Source organism: Neltuma alba, unplaced genomic scaffold (genome assembly GCF_004799145.2).
Source record: "Neltuma alba isolate B1F8T4 unplaced genomic scaffold, ASM479914v2 tig00010317_pilon, whole genome shotgun sequence".
NCBI lineage: Eukaryota > Viridiplantae > Streptophyta > Magnoliopsida > Fabales > Fabaceae > Neltuma > Neltuma alba.
In genome coordinates this window covers 589,702-609,102 of record NW_021635230.1, presented here as the reverse complement: position 1 = coordinate 609,102, position 19,401 = coordinate 589,702, and the positions used below count along the sequence as shown (strand labels likewise).

Sequence of the window (19,401 nt, the reverse complement as noted above, 5' to 3'; positions counted from 1 at the left end):
CTAGGATAGAGATATTTTCTTATTTGTTAATCATGATGGAAATAATGAGTATATCATTAATATTTAATTAAATTAATCAAAAGATAATTGAGAGTCGCGTGGGCTAACTTCTTTGCTTCCTTTAAATCTAAGGTTTCTCTAAAGGCAAACACTTTCTTCGCGGAAGCATTCTAGAATCATTTTATCATCCAAATTAAAATGAATTGAAGCCTGTCAACTCAATTTTGTTAACATATATAATTAATAATATAATACTCTTAGCTTCGTTTAACTTTTGCTTTTAAATCTGAAATCTGAATTCTTCTATACTTCTGTGGCAAATTAGTGCGAATTAGGCTAAATGAAGTGTTAAAGTAACAAGCAAAGTAGATTCTAGCCACCAACTAAGCAACTCGTGCGACTGGTTTTCATTTTCAATTACTTTTCAACAAACACAGTAACCGTGCTTCTTTTATACAATTTAGCTAAATTTTTTTCCTGAATTTTAGCCTTTTTGGGTTTCTTATATAAAGATCATCACTTGATTAATTAATTGATTATATGCCCCACGATTTTTTTCCTTTTTCACTTTTTGGATAAGCATCACATGCCTTTCTTTCACAACTAAGTCACTATATGCAAAGTGCATGAAACTGAAAAGAGATTGGCATTATGGTTGGTTACTAATTAAGTATATGTAGGTCCGATAATTATTTATTTTTAATTAAAATACTTGTGTACATTCTGATAAAAAAAAAAGATGCTTATTGCATTGACCAAAAAAGATGCTAATCGTTACACACTGTGCTAGCACTATTTCTCGATTTAAAATAAAAATGCAGTCATATATGTAACAAGTGTAGAAGGGATTTGGTAAAAAGAATTAATATTGAAGAAAGCGTCTCTTTTTAATTTTTATTTATATGTAAATTTTACCTTTAAAGAATATAATTATATAAAAGAACCGCATTGAATTATCACAGATATTCCAGAAAGAAAAGTTTAAATATAACAACTCGACCAAAAAATTAAATATAATGAAATTTAAAATGTTAAAGAATTCTAATATGATTCCATTGTTTCTACAACGAGAGCATCTTGCCAACAAACTTTTAGTAGAAATGGTAAGTAGTTTCACTCTATAAGGAGGAGAACACAAATCCGAATAATAGGAAGCACATTTATTAGGAGAGCTTTAATATAATCTTAATACTCCCAACTTGGTAAAGATTAGTCTCAAGTCTAAATTGACTTGGAGGGACTCTTAATTTATATTTTAAAAAAAAAAACCCGTCTTCTCTATGAAGGGTGATCTTTCTTTGGATGAGATTTTCTTGGGGGTTAAAAAAAAAGTTGCCATCCATATATCAACAAATTAAATTAAAGTGGTTAACAAATTGGCTAATGACTAAATTTTCTTAAATAACATGCATAAAAATTACTCTCTTTGAGGTGAGAGGTAACCTTCAATCTCATGCAGTACATGACATCTATATATGACTCCCAAAGATAAGAGGTAATCTTCAATCTTACAAAGAGGATGACGACAAACTGAAGCCCATAATTACCACAAAACAATAGTCAAATTGATTTTTTTCCATTGGATAGATTATATTTCATTCAAAATAACTAATTAACTAATCTAAAATTTATAGTAAATGTACAATTCACAAACTGTGATAATGTCGGGTTTCTCTCTCCAAACTCTTTGTTTGATCAATATAATATTGATCTCAGTATTGTCATATGATTTATTAAAATATATACCGCTAACAACAATTTTACAATGTTTTACATCCAACATTTCAAAAATAACTATATGAATATGTAAGAATCTCGAGCAATTATTTTATTGTTCAATGTTTGTTCTTTACATATATAATTATTATTGTTGCATTTTTAATGGTATTTTTTGTCAAGATGTATAAATAGTTTTATTTTTACAATATTAGTTTAACAAAAAAAATAATTTTATTAGAAAGATGTCAGTTTTAGTGATCATCACTTTAAAAAATTATGAGATTATTCGTGATTTTAATTTTTAAATGATTGTTAATTTTAGTGGAATTAATACATAAATATCAGTTAAGTCATATAAAAAATGAAAGAAAAATTAATTTTTTGGCCGGAGATAAATATATACGTACACACACATATTAATATATATTCTTGAGGACGTTATCTTTTTATTGGATCCAATATCATTGTCTCTTACATCAGTCAACACTCACAGTTTTTCCGACAATAATGGCTGTCTCTGAAAATGTTAATATGATTTGAATTTGGATAACCCTTTGCTCAACAATTCAAACGCAACTACTAATGCAACTATAACTTTTAATTTAAATGTACAAGTGTACCTACCTTCCCCGCTATATGTCCTATGTTTTCTAATTTTTTGCTAGTTTTATTACATTAAAATGGTTCATAACGCTGTGATTTGTATTTATTATTTCAACAAGTTTCACCTAAAACTTATTGATGTTTAATTAGTCAAGAGATAAATGTTTTAGGATAAAATATAGGTTAAGTTAGTTATATCCATTAGGTCAAGTTTTCCAACCACATTTATTATTTTGCTATTATTACTTGTTAAAATTCATAATGGCACTTGTGAATTCACCTAAGAATACTAATAATTTGTTGTATTACCTCTTATAATATAAACTAGGATTTGTAAATTTCCATTCTTATTTTGTTGATGTTAGCTGTTAAATTTAGTATTTATAATTTGTCATATGGACATTTATTCTTTCACTATTGTTAGTTGTTAAAATGCATATGCACATTTATAAATTCACACTGAACTTGTCCTAATAGATATTCATATAAACAAACTGAGCTCAAGTTTTGTCCAAAGTTTTAATATCCTAGCCAAACGAGACTTGTGGTCCAAACCTCACATTCGGAATAAACTTAAACTACATGTCTATTTAAATTTTGTTAAAAGTATTTAATATTTGGATATTGATTATTTTGCGTATCTTTTTTTTTTTTGTCTTTAAAAGAAATCGATATATTAGACAGTTTACAAATGAATTATTTAAAATTTATGGGTGAGTGTTTAACTATGAAACATTCACTGATAATGGCAAGAACAATGCATAGTCCATCTTATGTTATGGTAGAATTTGATTTCATTTCATTAGTGAAAGCAGTTGTAAAGAATCGTCGTGGTCCTGATTGGATGAGCTCTGTTATTTAATATATATTCTTCAGCTTAGCATGGCCTTTTGGGGAAAAAAATGGAGCTAGTACAAAATATTACTTTTATAGCGGCCCTTTTACATCAAATTGTTGTGGAGATGATATAAAAAGTATGGCATTTTCGTTAATAAGGTTTGTGATTATTGACTTTCTACACTAGTTGTTATGAGCATGGCTAAACACCCAGGAGGAAAGTGAATTAGATGTTAATAAAAAAAATTAATAAATAATAAATCAAACTTGATTAATATAAATATATTAGGATGGAAAAGGTATTACCTATCGTCTTGAAGGAAGAAATAAGGAGAGAATGCTACATATCAATATTTATATTAGTTCAATCCAACTGACATATATCCATCTGAGAGTTTCATTATATCCCCAAGATTTAGTAAACTCTTGATATCACAATACACTAATCACCTTTATATACCAAAGGTAACACCTCAATCCTTATGGCAGTCACTCCCTTACTATACGTAAGAGAATATCTCACTTAGAATACTATAATTCTAAGTAATAAATCAAAGTATATAATAATCGAGTGAATCTTCCTTTTTCTCTTTGAACAAAGTAAATGCTAAATAAATTTTCAAAGACTATTGCAAAAAATGTTCTTTCTGCACTTGTAGTCCTTGTATGATTTCTCTTGGTTCTCACTGTTTCTTCATTCAATGTATTCTTCTATTTGTGATCTTTGAATTTGTTTGTTAGATACAAAGTGAGAGCATTTAATGAAAGTTCCCATTGAAGTTTGTTTCTAAATAAGTTGGCTCTGATTAATGCTTTCTGATAGGTTGTATTTTCTTTTTAATCTTCCCGTTCGATCTTTGATATCTTCTAGAGTATTTTAATATATTCTGTAAATATTTTCTCTTTGATAAGATACTCTGTAGGTTTCAAATATGATAAAATAACTTTTTAATATAGAATTAGGATAGAATAAAAGTTAGAAATAACTTAGAATATATCTTCAGTTCATCAGAATAGTCCAAATGAGATATAACAATAGAAAGCTTAGTCTGGCTAGGATAGAATCACTGTCACTTTTGACTTTATCTCTATCTTGAATATATTACGGTTGAATACTAAAAAATATAATGTGAATTCTAAGAATATAACTAGGACAAATTAAGAGTTAAAAACAATTATGAACATATTTTCAATATATTCTTATTTTAGTAAAAAGCCAAATAAAGATATCTTATGAATAAAGAGTGAGGCTTTTCTGAACTGGTTTTTATCGAGAATTCATATGAGTTAAATGCTATTTACAAAACGTTTTAAAAAGCATGAACCAATCAAACAACTTTGTGAAAGCACATTAATAACTTTTATAAAATTTGATTAATATCTTAATTAATTAATTTATTGTAAAATAAATTCTTCTTCAAATTTGTTATCATGAACATAGGATCAGTTGCTCTAACCATTACTAAATTAGGAACTGGTAAGAAAAAAATTTCTACACCAGTTAAAACTATAGTAGATTAATTATTTGAATTATTTAATAGGTCAAGATATATAAATTTGTCTCAAAAGTTTTCATTACGGAATACTGGGCACCAAAAACTTATCTTTTGTGCAAATTTACTCTGTAAGTTTAAAATCGTAATAATATTGCCCCATACACATATACAGACATATATGCAAATATAAATGCCTATAATCACTAACCTTATGTTTGGTATAAGAGAATTAGAGGGGAAGGTAGGTGAGGAAAATTTTTAATAAGTTAGATTTAAAAAAATTAAAAAAGTGATATTATAAAATTTTGATAAAAAGAAGATATAAGATAAAAGAGCAAATAAAATTAACTTAAAATTTCGGGAGAATCCTAAAAAAATATTTTTGAATTTCAAAATTTTAAATCAGTCTTGTTTACTTACTACACAATAATAACAATTGACAATATTTGAAAAATAGTCATTCCTGATTTAAATTTTGGAATTTCAAATGTATTTTTTAAATTTTTCCTAAAATTTTTAATACCATTTTTTTATTTTTTAAATCAAGTTGATTAAGATTTTTTTTTTTCCCCTCCCTTCGCTTCGTTTCCCCTCATACGAAACGGACATGTCGAATGATCGAATCCACACTGTTGCGCTCGGTGTTTTATTTTTCAGTTCTCGTGTTTTAACCAATGAATTAAATATGTCCAGGTTGATATGCTGCTTTTTGGTATACAGCTTGATATGCTGCTTTTCATAAATCATAATTACTTTTGGCCAAAAAAAATCATAATTACCAAATATTCCTTTTGGTATTTGGGCTTTCGAAGTGGAGCACCAGCCAACAGCATTATATTTGACACTTTATGGATCATGGATTAATTCGATTTGGCTATGACAATTCACATAATTTAAAAAGAAACAGGAAACAGAAACATAAAACACATTTAAACCCAATTAATGGTGCTTCTTCTATCTCTTTTTGGTTGTAAATTTTGACTCTTACAAAATTAAAAACTAATCGTACCCCAATAACACAATTTGTTATTTAATTTGTTACTCCCTCAGCTTCTATTTGTCAGTTTTAAATTTAGAGAGAAGTACAGTCTATTTTATAAACTTAAATTTAAATTTATCTTAAAAATTAATACATTTTTTTTTTCAATTTTGATATTAGTTATTTATTCTCTGTCCTTTATCATAGTTTCTCTTATTACATTTCTTCATACATTTTTTTAATCTATTTTCTCATTTATTACAAAGAAATATTTAAAAATAAAAAATAATTACCTATTTGTTGTTTTTAACTAATTTTTATTATACATGAATTAGTTTTTTAAAGCTTATATCGAGGGCTTGAAATAATTCTTTTTCTGGATTGACCAAAGTTAAAAGTTAAAACGCGTTGCCACCATGTATGATTTATGAACACTGGTATTATCCATTACTTTTTTTTGCCAACATTATATTCATTATTATTTATTTCAATAAAGTTATTATTTTAGCTTCTGTACAAAATTATGTTTAATTATACTAATAATCATATTAATTATTAATAGCCAGCGACTCAAATCAATATTTTAAAATGGATGACCATAAAGAGAATCAATCGAAGCTTACCTTGACCGCACTTTTCTTCACATCATTATCAAAACAGTGTTTAATGATAAAATAATAATTCGTTGGCAAAAGAAAAAAAGTGACAAAATAATTCGATTAATAAAAATATTAAATCCAAATTCCTTCAAGTGAGATTTTGCAATTATACTTATAAATAATTTATAAAACTATATAAAAACGAAAATGAAAACATTATTGTGTATAATTTTTTAATGCATATACAGTCAATTTTATAATGGCAGAATATTAAGACTCTTTGATAAATTCAGTTTTATTTATTTATTTTATTTTTCTTTCTCGTTGATTAATAATATTTTGTTGTTGGTAAAGCCTTTTCCTTTTGTCGTGTATCAAAAGAACTCCTATACCCCAAGAATTGCCAAATGGCTTCAATCTTCATGTTACGAATGAACAGCTGGATGCTTCCCTCACTTTATCTTTATTTAGTTATTTAAATTAATTAACAATTAATTATACTTTAAAGCGAAGATGACAACTGTTAGAAGTATATGCAACATAATTATTTTAATTAAAAGAATATTTTTTTTTTTGGTCTGACAGATTAAAAATTGATTGTGTGTGTATATTTTATTCAAATGGTGACGTCTAACTTCTATCTTGAGGATTAAATAATTTAAAGTACACATAATTACATTAAAAGTGTATTTTTAATTAAAAATATTTTAATTCCGCATATATTTAACATTATTTTAAAGTATTTACTTATTTATTTTTAACAGTCGTCAGCTTTTTAAATTAGATAAATATTTATGTTTAACATATTAATTAATACATATTTTTGAAAAAATGTTTTGTTTATTTTTAAAGTTTCAAAACTAAATAATAATCGTCACACAAATCTTAAATGCTGGAAATACTCTCAATATTTTTGGAGGCTGAAAATACCTTCCTTTTTTATAATGAACAAGTACTTATTTTTCCGAAAAAACATTGCATTTGAAAAAATTTTTTTTGCAATTTTTGTTCAAAATTGTAAAATTGCCTAAAATCAGAATAAAAGAAAATTTATTATTTTCAGAAGCTACTATAATTTTATGCAGTAGATGAAATAAAACATATATATATATATATATATGTTTGCAGAAATATTACAAATTTTAAAAATAATTAAGTAATAAAATATTTTCTGTATAAAAATATATAAATATATCATAAAATATGGAAATCAATAAATAATAACTTTTATGGTTGGAATCAAAAAAATATGCTTTGAGTAAAATATCTACAAAAAATTATTCTTTATAGAAGATCTAAGATTTCTCAAAATTACATATTTTATATATTTAAACAAACGATATCACATATTACGATTATAAAAATTATCTTGCCTCATACATTTCACGCTCGCCCGTGTCTACAAAACAATTAGACCATATTTTATATTTAAAAATCAAACAACTAAAACATTAATGCCAGAAAAATACTACCCTGATCCTTAATATAAGATATATTTAATTAATTTTAGTAGATTAAGAATGATATTTAAATTAGTTGTTTATCAAAAATATATGTTAATATCTCTAAAAAGATTGAAACTATCTTTTGGTGCAAACTCCCTCAATTTATGCAATCAAGAGAGTTAGTTTAGACTGTTAGAATAAAAAGACAATGGATCGAAAACATACCGAGTCGAATCCCGGGTCGGGTCGGGTCGAATCTTCTTAGCTCACGCTTAAGCTAGACTATAAAAGTCTAAGCTTTTAAGTGCACAGCAGAGCATCTCTCTGCAAGAAAGAAAATGAGAGAGAGAGATATATATAGTAGGAAAACTCTACTACTGGAGTGATTTGAACTGATGGGGGGAAGCCTCTATTTATAGCTTTTGTCAGGGATAATTTGGGTAGCCAAAATATCCACTGAGCCCATCAGATAAAAAATCTGAGATAGGATATATAAATATATCCTTATCTCATAATATCATGATATTTGAATTCAAATCCAGAATCAATCACAATTAATTCTAAATATATATACTTAATATATATTTAATCCTTTATGTATGACGTCATACACGCGCTGCCTTTCCGGCCTCTCACCGTTACCTGACCTATTCCATCTGATTCCCCACGTCTTAAGGAATCTATATATGTGCCTTTTATGACAAAAGGGTCCCTAGGTGGACCCCACGCGCCTATAAGGGCGTAAAAAAAAATTTCAAAATTTTTTTTTGTAAAGTTTTTTTTTTTAAAAAATTTTTTTTGGTCGATCGACCGAACTTCCAGGGAGGATCTGGGTCCACCAGACCCGAAACACAGCGTTTCACTTGAAGTGCGACGCTGCGTCCTGGCCAGCCCAAAACGACACCGTTTTGGGCTGGTCAGGTTGTCCCTGACCTCCAGCCGGGTCGCCCCAGATCCGGCTGGAGCTCTGACTGGTCCGTCGCGACCCGCCATTTTTGAACCCCCATATCTTCCGCCTCCAAGCTCTGTTTTATGCATTTTAGGTGTCTATGAACTCGTATTTTTGTGCTCTATAATTCTATGGGTTCATTTTCTTCAAAAAACATCATTTTTAAAGACCCAAAAACTGGTTCGTATGGCCAACATTGGAGCTTTTGAAAAAAAAGGATTTCGATCACGTTTTTGAACCCCACGGCATCACAGGCAATGTTTTCAAGCTTCAAATATATGTACAGAGTGTGTATTCGAGTTTAAAACACAAGAGTATAACATCCGAATGTATTGGTATATTAACAGCAGCAGAATAAACGAATAACATATATTGATAGCCTCAAGATCATTATGGCTCTAACACCAATGTTAGAATAAAAGGACAATGGATCGAAAACATGTCGGGTCGGATCTCGGGTCGGGTCAGGTCGGGTCAGGTCGGATCTTCTTAGCTCATGCTTAAACTAGACTATAAAAGTCTAAGCTTTTAAGTGCACAGCGGAGCACCTCTTTGCAAGAAAGAAAATAAGAGAGAGATATATATATAGTAGGAAAGCTCTACTACTGGAGTGATTTGAACTGATGGGAGGAAGCCTCTATTTATAGCTTTTGTCAGGGATAATTTGGGTAGCCAAAATATCCACTGAGCCCATCAGATAAAAAATCTGAGATAGGATATATTAATATATCCTTATCTCATAATATCATGATATTTGAATTCAAATCCAGAATCAATCACAATTAATTCTAAATATATATACTTAATATATATTTAATCCTTTATGTATGACGTCATACATGCGCTGCCTTTCCGGCCTCTCACCGTTACCTGACCTATTCCATCTGATTCCCCACGTCTTAAGGAATCTATATATGTGCCTTTTATGACAAAAGGGTCCCTAGGTGGACCCCACGCGCCCATAAGGGCGTAAAAAAAAATTTCAAAATTTTTTTTTGTAAAGTTTTTTTTTTTAAAAAATTTTTTTTGGTCGATCGACCGAACTTCCAGGGAGGATCCGGGTCCACCAGACCCGAAACACAGCGTTTCACTTGAAGTGCGACGCTGCGTCCTGGCCAGCCCAAAACGACACCGTTTTGGGCTGGTCAGGTTGTCCCTGACCTCCAGCCGGGTCGCCCCAGATCCGGCTGGAGCTCTGACTGGTCCGTCGCGACCCGCCATTTTTGAACCCCCATATCTTCCGCCTCCAAGCTCCGTTTTATGCATTTTAGGTGTCTATGAACTCGTATTTTGGTGCTCTATAATTCTATGGGTTCATTTTCTTCAAAAAACATCATTTTTAAAGACCCAAAAACTGGTTCGTACGGCCAACGTTGGAGCTTTTGAAAAAAAAGGATTTCGATCACGTTTTTGAACCTCACGGCATCACAGGCAATGTTTTCAAGCTTCAAATATATGCACAGAGTGTGTATTCGAGTTTAAAACACAAGAGTATAACATCCGAATGTATTGGTATATTAACAGCAGCAGAATAAACGAATAACATATATTGATAGCCTCAAGATCATTATGGCTCTGACACCAATGTTAGAATAAAAGGACAATGGATCGAAAACATACCGGGTCGGATCTCGGGTCGGGTCAGGTCGGATCTTCTTAGCTCATGCTTAAACTAGACTATAAAAGTCTAAGCTTTTAAGTGCACAGCGGAGCACCTCTTTGCAAGAAAGAAAATAAGAGAGAGAGATATATATAGTAGGAAAGCTCTACTACTGGAGTGATTTGAACTGATGGGGGGAAGCCTCTATTTATAGCTTTTGTCAGGGATAATTTGGGTAGCCAAAATATCCACTGAGCCCATCAGATAAAAAATTTGAGATAGGATATATTAATATATCCTTATCTCATAATATCATGATATTTGAATTCAAATCCAGAATCAATCACAATTAATTATAAATATATATACTTAATATATATTTAATCTACACAATATAAATTAATTAATTAAATATTAAATTAATTAGATTTATATCGTAACCGATTGGATATGATTCAGGGTGTTTGACCAAGTCAAACATATCACAATATCGCCTGGATATTTGATTGGTATATTCTTTTTATACCCGGTCAAACAATCCGGCCCATCAAGGGCAGATCCAAGCCTAAAATCCAACATAGACAAATAAGAGGGACAAAATAAATTAAAATTTTATATTTATGATCCAATTTAACTTATTTACTAATTCTTATATTAAAGAATAGTATTTTTTTTTAAAGATTTTGTATGTGATATAAAAGTTCAACAAATTGTTCATGAGTCATAAATAATATTGCTTGTTTTTTAGACTCCATGATACACATGACTCGCACTAGTTATACTCAACATTGATAATATGCATTAATATAACATTACAGAATTTAATTATTTTTAAAAAGGGGAATAATATTTCGGCTAGGAACACTTAGACGCCACTTTAGATCGATGAGGATTGCTTTTAAATTTTGATCAATAAGCACCAATTTTTATCGGATATAGCTACAGGACCTATCTTTTTCATGCGTCAAGGTAAAAGTAGAAAGAACGAAAAGAATGATCTAATAGAATCCGATTTCACGCTTAAGCAATTGAATAGTTCAAAATGTTATCTTTCCTTTGATAATTACACTTCAATTAAAAAGTTCAATTGTTTTTAGTTAGGAACTAAAAAGAAAACAGTCCATTTTCGATAGGATAATATTTCTTTCGATTTTAAATATAATAGCTAAATAAATAATTTATATTTGATCAAAAAAGTTTACAGAGATTAAGAAAATTATTTTAGTTATTTGTAGAAAAAAATTTTGTTAGTTCCTTAAAGAACCATTATTTTTAATTATTTGCACTCAAAAAATTTTCATTGATTAACAAATAGGGAGAATTTAGAAAAATAATTATAGCTGTAAAAAATGAATTGAGATTTTACATTCAAAGTAAACAAAAAGGAATAAAATAAATTAAGAAAAATGCTAGCTCTTGTATGTAGAAGTGAAAGAACTAATAATTTTGGCCATAGAAAAAGTGATGGAAGAAAGATAATGATAATACCTACCCTCAATGATTCAATGTAAGTAAGGAAGGCGTTGGATGATGACGAATAATAAGATATTTTAATTATGTTTTATTTGTGTTTTAAGCAAATAATTAATACTATTGTTTGATGAGAACCAGAAAAACTGGGACATTAAGGAATAAAAGATCATAACTAATGCATTATCTTGGTTAATCTGGTGGAACATGCATGATTGATGCTTAACTTTGTTTGCCACTAATTGCTAAGTGAAAAGAGGAATTACGCGGATCAACGTACTTATCGTTGTTGTTGTTGTTTTTTTTTTTTTTTTTGGGGGTCATAATTCATTTTCCAACGAGAGAGCATCCCAAGTTCACACAGTAAAACTAGTCATGGTAAAAAGTTAAAAATGAGATTATCCATGTAAGCACAATTTTTTTTTTTTTGGCTATAATAGGATCCAACACCTTGATGTTATTATTCTAGTGCTTTTAGCACCCCAAATTTTATTTTTGTTTTAGTATAAGTCAAGTATTTTTAAGTTACTTTGGTCTTGAAACTAGTCTTTGTTAGGTCGGAAGTGTTAATATTAAAGCAGTCTCTATAAATACACTATTTGAGATTCAAACTTATGTTATTTATGGGGTGAGACCACTTAATTACCATATCAATTAACAGCTAGTTAGCGGCCAAATTTTAATTACTGTGCATCCATCATCCTAAAACATAAATAACATTAGGGTACTAAACGTAACCAAAAAGATAACAATAAGTGGTATTGGCTGTGTGCTGGACAAATAATATCAAAGTATTGAACGCACAATAAATTAGATTAGGATCTTGGATGCACCTAAAAAATAAAATATGGTGTTGGATGATATTTACCTTTTTTTTAAAATTCATTTAAAAAATTTTTCTTTTGTGTTTTAATTCAACAAAATAAAAAACATAGCAAAATACCTTTTTACGAAAAATTTTCTACAAATATATTAATTATTAAAAATAATTCATTATTTACAAATTCTGTAAATAGCAAATCCTTAGAAAGGTGGTTGCAATGAAATTTCCCAACTTTTATATACGGAGCTACTAAATTGGATCCCACACGTTGAACTGGTGAATTGTGGATTTAAATTTCAAATTTCGAAACAAATTTAAATTTTTAAATAAATTACCCAAAAAAAAGGTGTAATTAAGCAGAAAAACTAGAAAGTAACCGTTACTGATACGAACATGAACTAGCGGACTTGGCCGGCTTCTCTGTCATCCCATTCTCAAGTTTGCTTCACTAAAGAGGAAACTCATTCCTCTCTTCACGGTCAATTTCTTCTTCGAATCATTATCTTTCTTGTTTATCACTGATCCTATTTTCTCTTTCTTAGTTATATATACATACACGCACGCACGCACACACACACTTATCCCTGCTTCGCTTGCCCTTCAGAACCTCGCAATTTAGCATTAACATAAGAAGCTATATGACAGTTTCAAAAATGGTGGGCTACGAAGAACATCATGCTGCAGAAGATGTTCCTCATGTTCAACCTGACCCCTTCGTGTTGGAGACTGATCATTTGCAAAACCAACTCAAAGGTAATTGGTTCATTCATTCATTTGTTAATTTCTTTGTCATGTTCTTGTCTAGTTCTCAGCATTTTCTGAAACTTAACGAATTTGCATAGTTTTTCTGTTTGTTTTGTTTACTGCTGAGCTCAGAAACCTACTTAATTTCTTCTGTTATTTTCTTCAGTTACTGTATCCATGTGGCGTATCATCACTTTGTTTCTTCATTTCCCTTTTTGATTCTGAAGGTTATGCTGATTCATGTCAGTGATGCTTTTTGTAACTGACAAAACGTATCGTTCTTTTCTTTCAAAAAGTTTTGTGGCAGTGTGAAATTCTATTATGGGGTTCGTGTGGATTTATATTTGGAATATGATTTTCCAAAAGTTTGTGTCAGTGACGACAAAATGTTTGAAGAAAGTACCTCACTTGAGATCACTTCAAGAAAGTACTTCTTTGAATTCGCTTCGCTGTTTGATTGTTCCCTTTGTCTACTCCTCATGCTTTCTGTTTCAGTGATTGCCCGAGAAAACAAGGGAATGATAGCTCCTATCATTCTTTCTCAATGATGCTTTTTAATTATTTTTCAAGTCATTATAACATATATATGTATAAACTAATAAATAAATAATTATATAATTGAAGAAAAACTTAGGGAACTTGCAACTTGTCAGAGTGAAATCAAGGCCTCAAGGGCAACCGAATCACTGAAGGATAAGGCCATAGAAGAGGTATTTTCCCTTTTTATTCTCATTAATCGCAATTCTTCTTCAGAAATGTAAAACTATCAAGGAAGTTTAATATTTTGATGTTGAAAGACATATTTTAATCATTTAACCTAGGAGTGACAGTAATTCAGTCCTTAAAAAAGTTTGTTTAGTTGTTACTCTTTCCTTATCTGTCAGTTAAAAACGAGACAAATGTAGACGTTCTAAAATTAACAAGAGTCAATAAATTTTAAATGACTGAATTATATATTTCTAGGCTTCTGGGTCCAGATAATAGAGACATGTAGTTTTCAACTTAAAAAAAGAACATATCCTCAAAACTGTTACATGATTTTCTGCAATTTCTAAATTTTTTTGTTTTCAAATGCAGCTGAGAACTGAAGTGAACAAACTGGAAGAAAAACTAAGAGTTGCAGAGGATATTGTTGAGCACAAGGTACGCTAAACTGGTGTTAGTATTTCTTTTTCTTGGAACCATATCCCAACTTGCTTGAGCTAGACTCTAACATGAATCCTCCGTCAAAACGTTTTCATCTGCAGAATCTAGAAGTCAAAAAGTTGAGTGATGAGAAGAAGGATGCATTGGCTGCACAGTATGCTGCAGAAACAACTCTCAGAAGGTTACATGCGAATCAAAAGGATGATGAATCAGTTCCAGTTCACACTGTAATTGCTCCTCTTGAGGCCGAGATCAAGATGTGTAAGAATGAGGTATGAACCACATCGAGAAAGTAAATCTGAGGAGAAATTAGTGTAAAATATTCTTATTTATATTACCTCACTAGTAATTCTTTTCCCCCTTCGTAATACAATATAATCAAAAGTTTACATACTTTTACTTCAAGACTATCTGTTGTGTCCATGTAGATTGCAGCTCTACAAGAAGATAAGAAAGCTTTGGAACGGCTCACGAAGACAAAAGAATCGGCGTTGCTTGAAGCAGAGAGGATTCTGAGGAGTGCATTGGACAGGGCTTTAATAGTTGAGGAAGTTCAAAATCAGAATTTTGACTTGAAGAGACAGATTGAGATTTGCAAGGCATGGTTTCTATATATGTTTTGTTTTCTTCCTCTTTGGTTTGATAGAATCTTGAGATGTGATTGGGCAAATTTAAGCATTTCATGAACAGGAGGAGAACAAAATCTTAGAGAAAACCCATCGCCAGAAGGTTTTGGAAGTCGAAAAACTTAGCCAAACCATTGAACAACTAGAAGAGGTCATATTGGCTAGTGGAGCCACTGCTAATGCTGTTCGGGATTATCAACGACAGATTTCTGAGTTGCAGGTGCTTTAGACTCCTCCATAGATTCTGATGCGAGTGATAATCTTACAATAGGATGTCTAATTATCTTACTTTCTAACCTGATGAAGCTTGCTACTTGGTCAATGCAATAACATGGGTTGGTACTTAATTTAACAGGAAGAGAAGAGAACACTGGAGAGGGAACTAGCAAGGATAAAAGTTTCAGCCAACAGAGTAGCTACTGTTGTGGCTAATGAGTGGAAGGATGAAAATGAAAAAGTCATGCCTGTCAAGCAATGGCTTGAAGAGAGGAGGATTATGCAGGTAAATCCTAAAATTTAAGCCTAACTTCCCTATAATATAAAAATAACTCTTCAACGTCTTAACAAAATCTCCAAAAACTTGATGATAACTTTTAGGTCCCGTTTGGTACGAAGCATTAAAAATGAGGGATAGGGATTGAGATTGAAAATGTGAAAGTATATTAAAAAAGTGTTTAGTATGAGTAATCGTATGATACTCGGGATTAAACAAACCCATATATGTGGGATTGGGGAATACCATGAAGGGAGGTGGTGTTCTCCAATCCTATCTATATGGGATTGCCTAATCCCATGTGATAAGAAATCACTCATGTAAGCATCCTTTCAACATATATTTTCAATTTCAATCCCAATCTTTATCTCTTATTTTTAGTACTCCGTACCAAACGTAACCTTAGTCCTTAGGCAGAATAATAATTTCTAATCTCCTTTAATGAGATTTTTCCCAAAAGTTAAATATGTCCTTCCTTGTGCAGGCAGAGATGCAAAGGATGAAAGACAAGTTAGCGATATCGGATAGAACAGCTAAGGCAGAGGCACAGTTAAAGGTAAATATATTATGATACATCTGACATTATAGACTTCCATTGAGCGTAGTCAGTTTTAATTATAACTATATTATCTCTGGCATTATTATTCTCTTCAGGATAAACTAAAGCTAAGGCTAAAGACACTGGAAGAAGGAATGAAGAATATCTCAAGTCAAGCGATGAATTCCTCTGCAGCTTCTGGGTCTCCAAAAGTAGAAAAGTCCAACATCTTAGGTTTCCTAACGAGTAGTGGTGCACTAAGAAAGAGATCCACATCACAACCAAGAGCATCTTCTGTTGGAGGTTCTCTCTTTCATCAGCCAAACATAAAAATCAACAATGACAATAATAAAGCCAAATATGGTTCTGTAGAAAATGCATTCAAGAAAGGCATATGGGTATCTTCAAGAAGTAAAGTTGCTGACAGTGGTGAGAAGGAAAATGAAACAGTAATGCAGATGAAGCACACAGACATAATGAATTTGAATGTTAATGACAATAATAACGTGGAAGACGAGTCCAAATGCAAGATAAGTAGTGAAGTTGGAGGGGATGAAAATGATGTGGTCTCAGGCTTTCTATATGATAAGCTTCAGAAAGAGGTCATCAGCCTGAGAAAGTATTGCGAAGCTAAAGATTGTAGTTTGCAGGCCAAGGATGAAGAAATAAAGGTAGCACCCTTCCATTTTCTCACTTAGGATAGAATTAATTTCGTATTTTTAGTTGTAATTCATTAAAACTCTTTCCTAGTGATGAGCCTATATATGTGTGCATCTAAATTGTTTGACATATGGGTGTTCAGATGCTCATGAAGAAGGTTGAGGCACTGAGTAAGGCGATGGAATTAGAGTGGAAGAAAACAAAAAGAGAAGCAGCTGCAAGGGAGAAGGAAACTGCAACAACAAAGGTTGATGATAATAAGACACGCAGAAGCATGATTTCATCCAAAAGGTAGTTTTCTCTGTTCCAAAACCCGGCTAATTGGCGCAAGTTTCTTTATAGTATTTTCATTTTCCTAGTACCATATCTTGTCATTGTTATGCAATTGCAGCAGAGTGATGAAAGAAAGATGAAGATTCTGGATTTGATTTGGATCGTTTAAGTAGCTTGGTCGATCAGTGAATTTTTTGGGATTATTTTATGCACACAGAGGATCAAAATTCAGTGAGGTTATTATTTCTTGAAATTAAGTTTCATTGATATTTGATACAAGGTTATGTGGGATGGCTTTGTACATACATATAAGCTTTTTTTGTTTCCCTCTACATACATATAAGCTTTGTGAGTTTCTTATGTCATTAGAGAGATGATTTGCAAAGGAGTGGGTTTGACATTGTTACAATATCAGCCTGTTTACTCAGAAAAACTAATCCGTCAGTGCTTGAGATTTGTCATGATATAACAATTGTCTCTGTTTCTGGAAGCTTAATGTAGCATGACTTTAGAGTCATTTATAGTAAGCATTAATGATGTTCGTGTGTTTGTGTGTGTGTACTACCTATGATGTATACAAAGACTCTGATTAATGTATCTGAAAACAGCCAGCAAGATAAAGATTTAAATCTATTCTGTTATGGAGAAGTATATCGCTTAAAAGAGAAAATAAAGAGCAAAGGAAAAAGATGAATGTGGAGGATAAAAGTATGAAAACCAATGCTCATCTCTCATTACTTACATTCATTCCAACATACTGTTTTTATAGTGAATTTGTGTGCAAAACAATGAATCAGAAATACACATTTAAAGAGGAAAACATTATGGAATTATCTTCTTGCGATAGCTACATATATATAGTATCTGCTACGTATAAAAATATCTGCTTGACTGTTAGGTGCTCTTCAGTGTATTTGTCTTTGAGAGGCCTTGTACTAGTACTGATCCCCCCCCCCCTCTATTGTGCCAACATCGATGAATTCCAGCAATTACATTACCAAAAACAAGTATAGAATTATGAACTGAAACTGGAATAGATTTTCAAGAAAGCCCCTGTCCCATTCCCACTTTGCACTAAATATGGCATAAGGGAAAACATCCCTGTTTTCCAATGAAATATAATTTTGTGAGCTCAAACTTCCTATCGGAATTGTCACCCAAAAAAACTTCTTATCGGAAGATTTTTTTGATAGGACAATATGTGCGTGTGTGTAAAAGCAACGATCCTGTCAGTTAACACATGTGCACCTCCGAAATGGCAGGCAAGTGATCATTGTTTGGACTAGATAACTCTGTTTCAGGACTGGACCATCTTTCTGTAAGTATATACACTTACATACATACATACATATATATATAGAGAGAGAGACACACACAAAGCACATAATTAAAACAACATAAAACACATAAAACCACAACATAGCCTTCATTTACAGCTTCAACATCTGTTGTTCCTCCACTATCACTACTACAAAACCGATAATTGATGTGAGTTAAATTTGTCAATAAATGACTGTTCGTAACCATCATATCTAACCATCATGTATAGATATGTGATTTATTCTACGAGATAAATACATGACAGGTACCAACCATCAAGTATGACCGTCACGTATTTGAGCACAGACGTGACCGTTTTAGTATACCAATCGTCATGGTGTGGAATAATACATGATGGAGACGGAGTAAGGACCATCACGTTTTGTTATTAATACATGACCTTTTTTCAATTATAAACATCACGTACGTGTCCATATTTTTTTAAATTAAAAAGCAGTGCCTACAATATTACAAAAACTTGCAAAACCAATTAATTAATTGATAAAACAACAAAAAGTTGTCTATATATAGCACCCCCTACATTATTACAAAAACTGGCAGTACCAATTAATTGATTGATAAAACAACAGAAAGTTTTTGTCACGCACAATCCCCCTTCAGGCCAATTCCTAATAATAAGGTATATATTCCGAAATAAACAAATCGATATAATCCTAACATAGAAGTAGCAAATAAGGATAAATAATCGTAGTTGTAAAAATACGTGATATAAATGTTCATGTTGGTTAAGCATGCCAAGCCATGCTTCTTTGGGGATATAGTCCTCCCTGGTGTCTTCATAGACCTCTTGCTCCAACTCCATACTCAAATAATAGTTGTCCCTAGTCGCTCCATCGACCATGGCTACGCGATCCTCGAGACATTGTCAAGCTGTCAAGGACGCTCATTCAGCATGCTGCTTAGCGGTGTTCTGGTCCCATGATATTGAACCGAGATCCTTCGGTAGGCTCATCTTGGGTTTCTTAATTAGTCTAATAAGCAAAATACCAATTAGTCAAATAGTGTTTTTACATATTGAATAATCTAAAATGTCAACTCCTATATACCTTTGGCTGATTAT

The 19,401-nt window shown here is 31.2% G+C and overlaps 1 protein-coding gene across 1 annotated transcript; it reads left to right on the top strand.

The window, feature by feature from the left end:
- Window positions 1-4,356: 4,356 nt before the first annotated feature.
- LOC114755678 (microtubule-associated protein 70-5-like) lies at window positions 4,357-17,584 on the top strand. Its single transcript, XM_028944546.1, has 12 exons — window positions 4,357-4,367; window positions 13,152-13,273; window positions 13,889-13,974; window positions 14,342-14,407; window positions 14,512-14,682; window positions 14,839-15,009; window positions 15,101-15,256; window positions 15,392-15,538; window positions 16,014-16,085; window positions 16,184-16,738; window positions 16,870-17,018; window positions 17,119-17,584. Exons 2-12 carry the CDS (start codon window positions 13,159-13,161, stop codon window positions 17,138-17,140), a joined length of 1,710 nt encoding a protein of 569 aa, XP_028800379.1. The 5' UTR covers window positions 4,357-4,367; window positions 13,152-13,158; the 3' UTR covers window positions 17,141-17,584.
- Window positions 17,585-19,401: the final 1,817 nt, after the last annotated feature.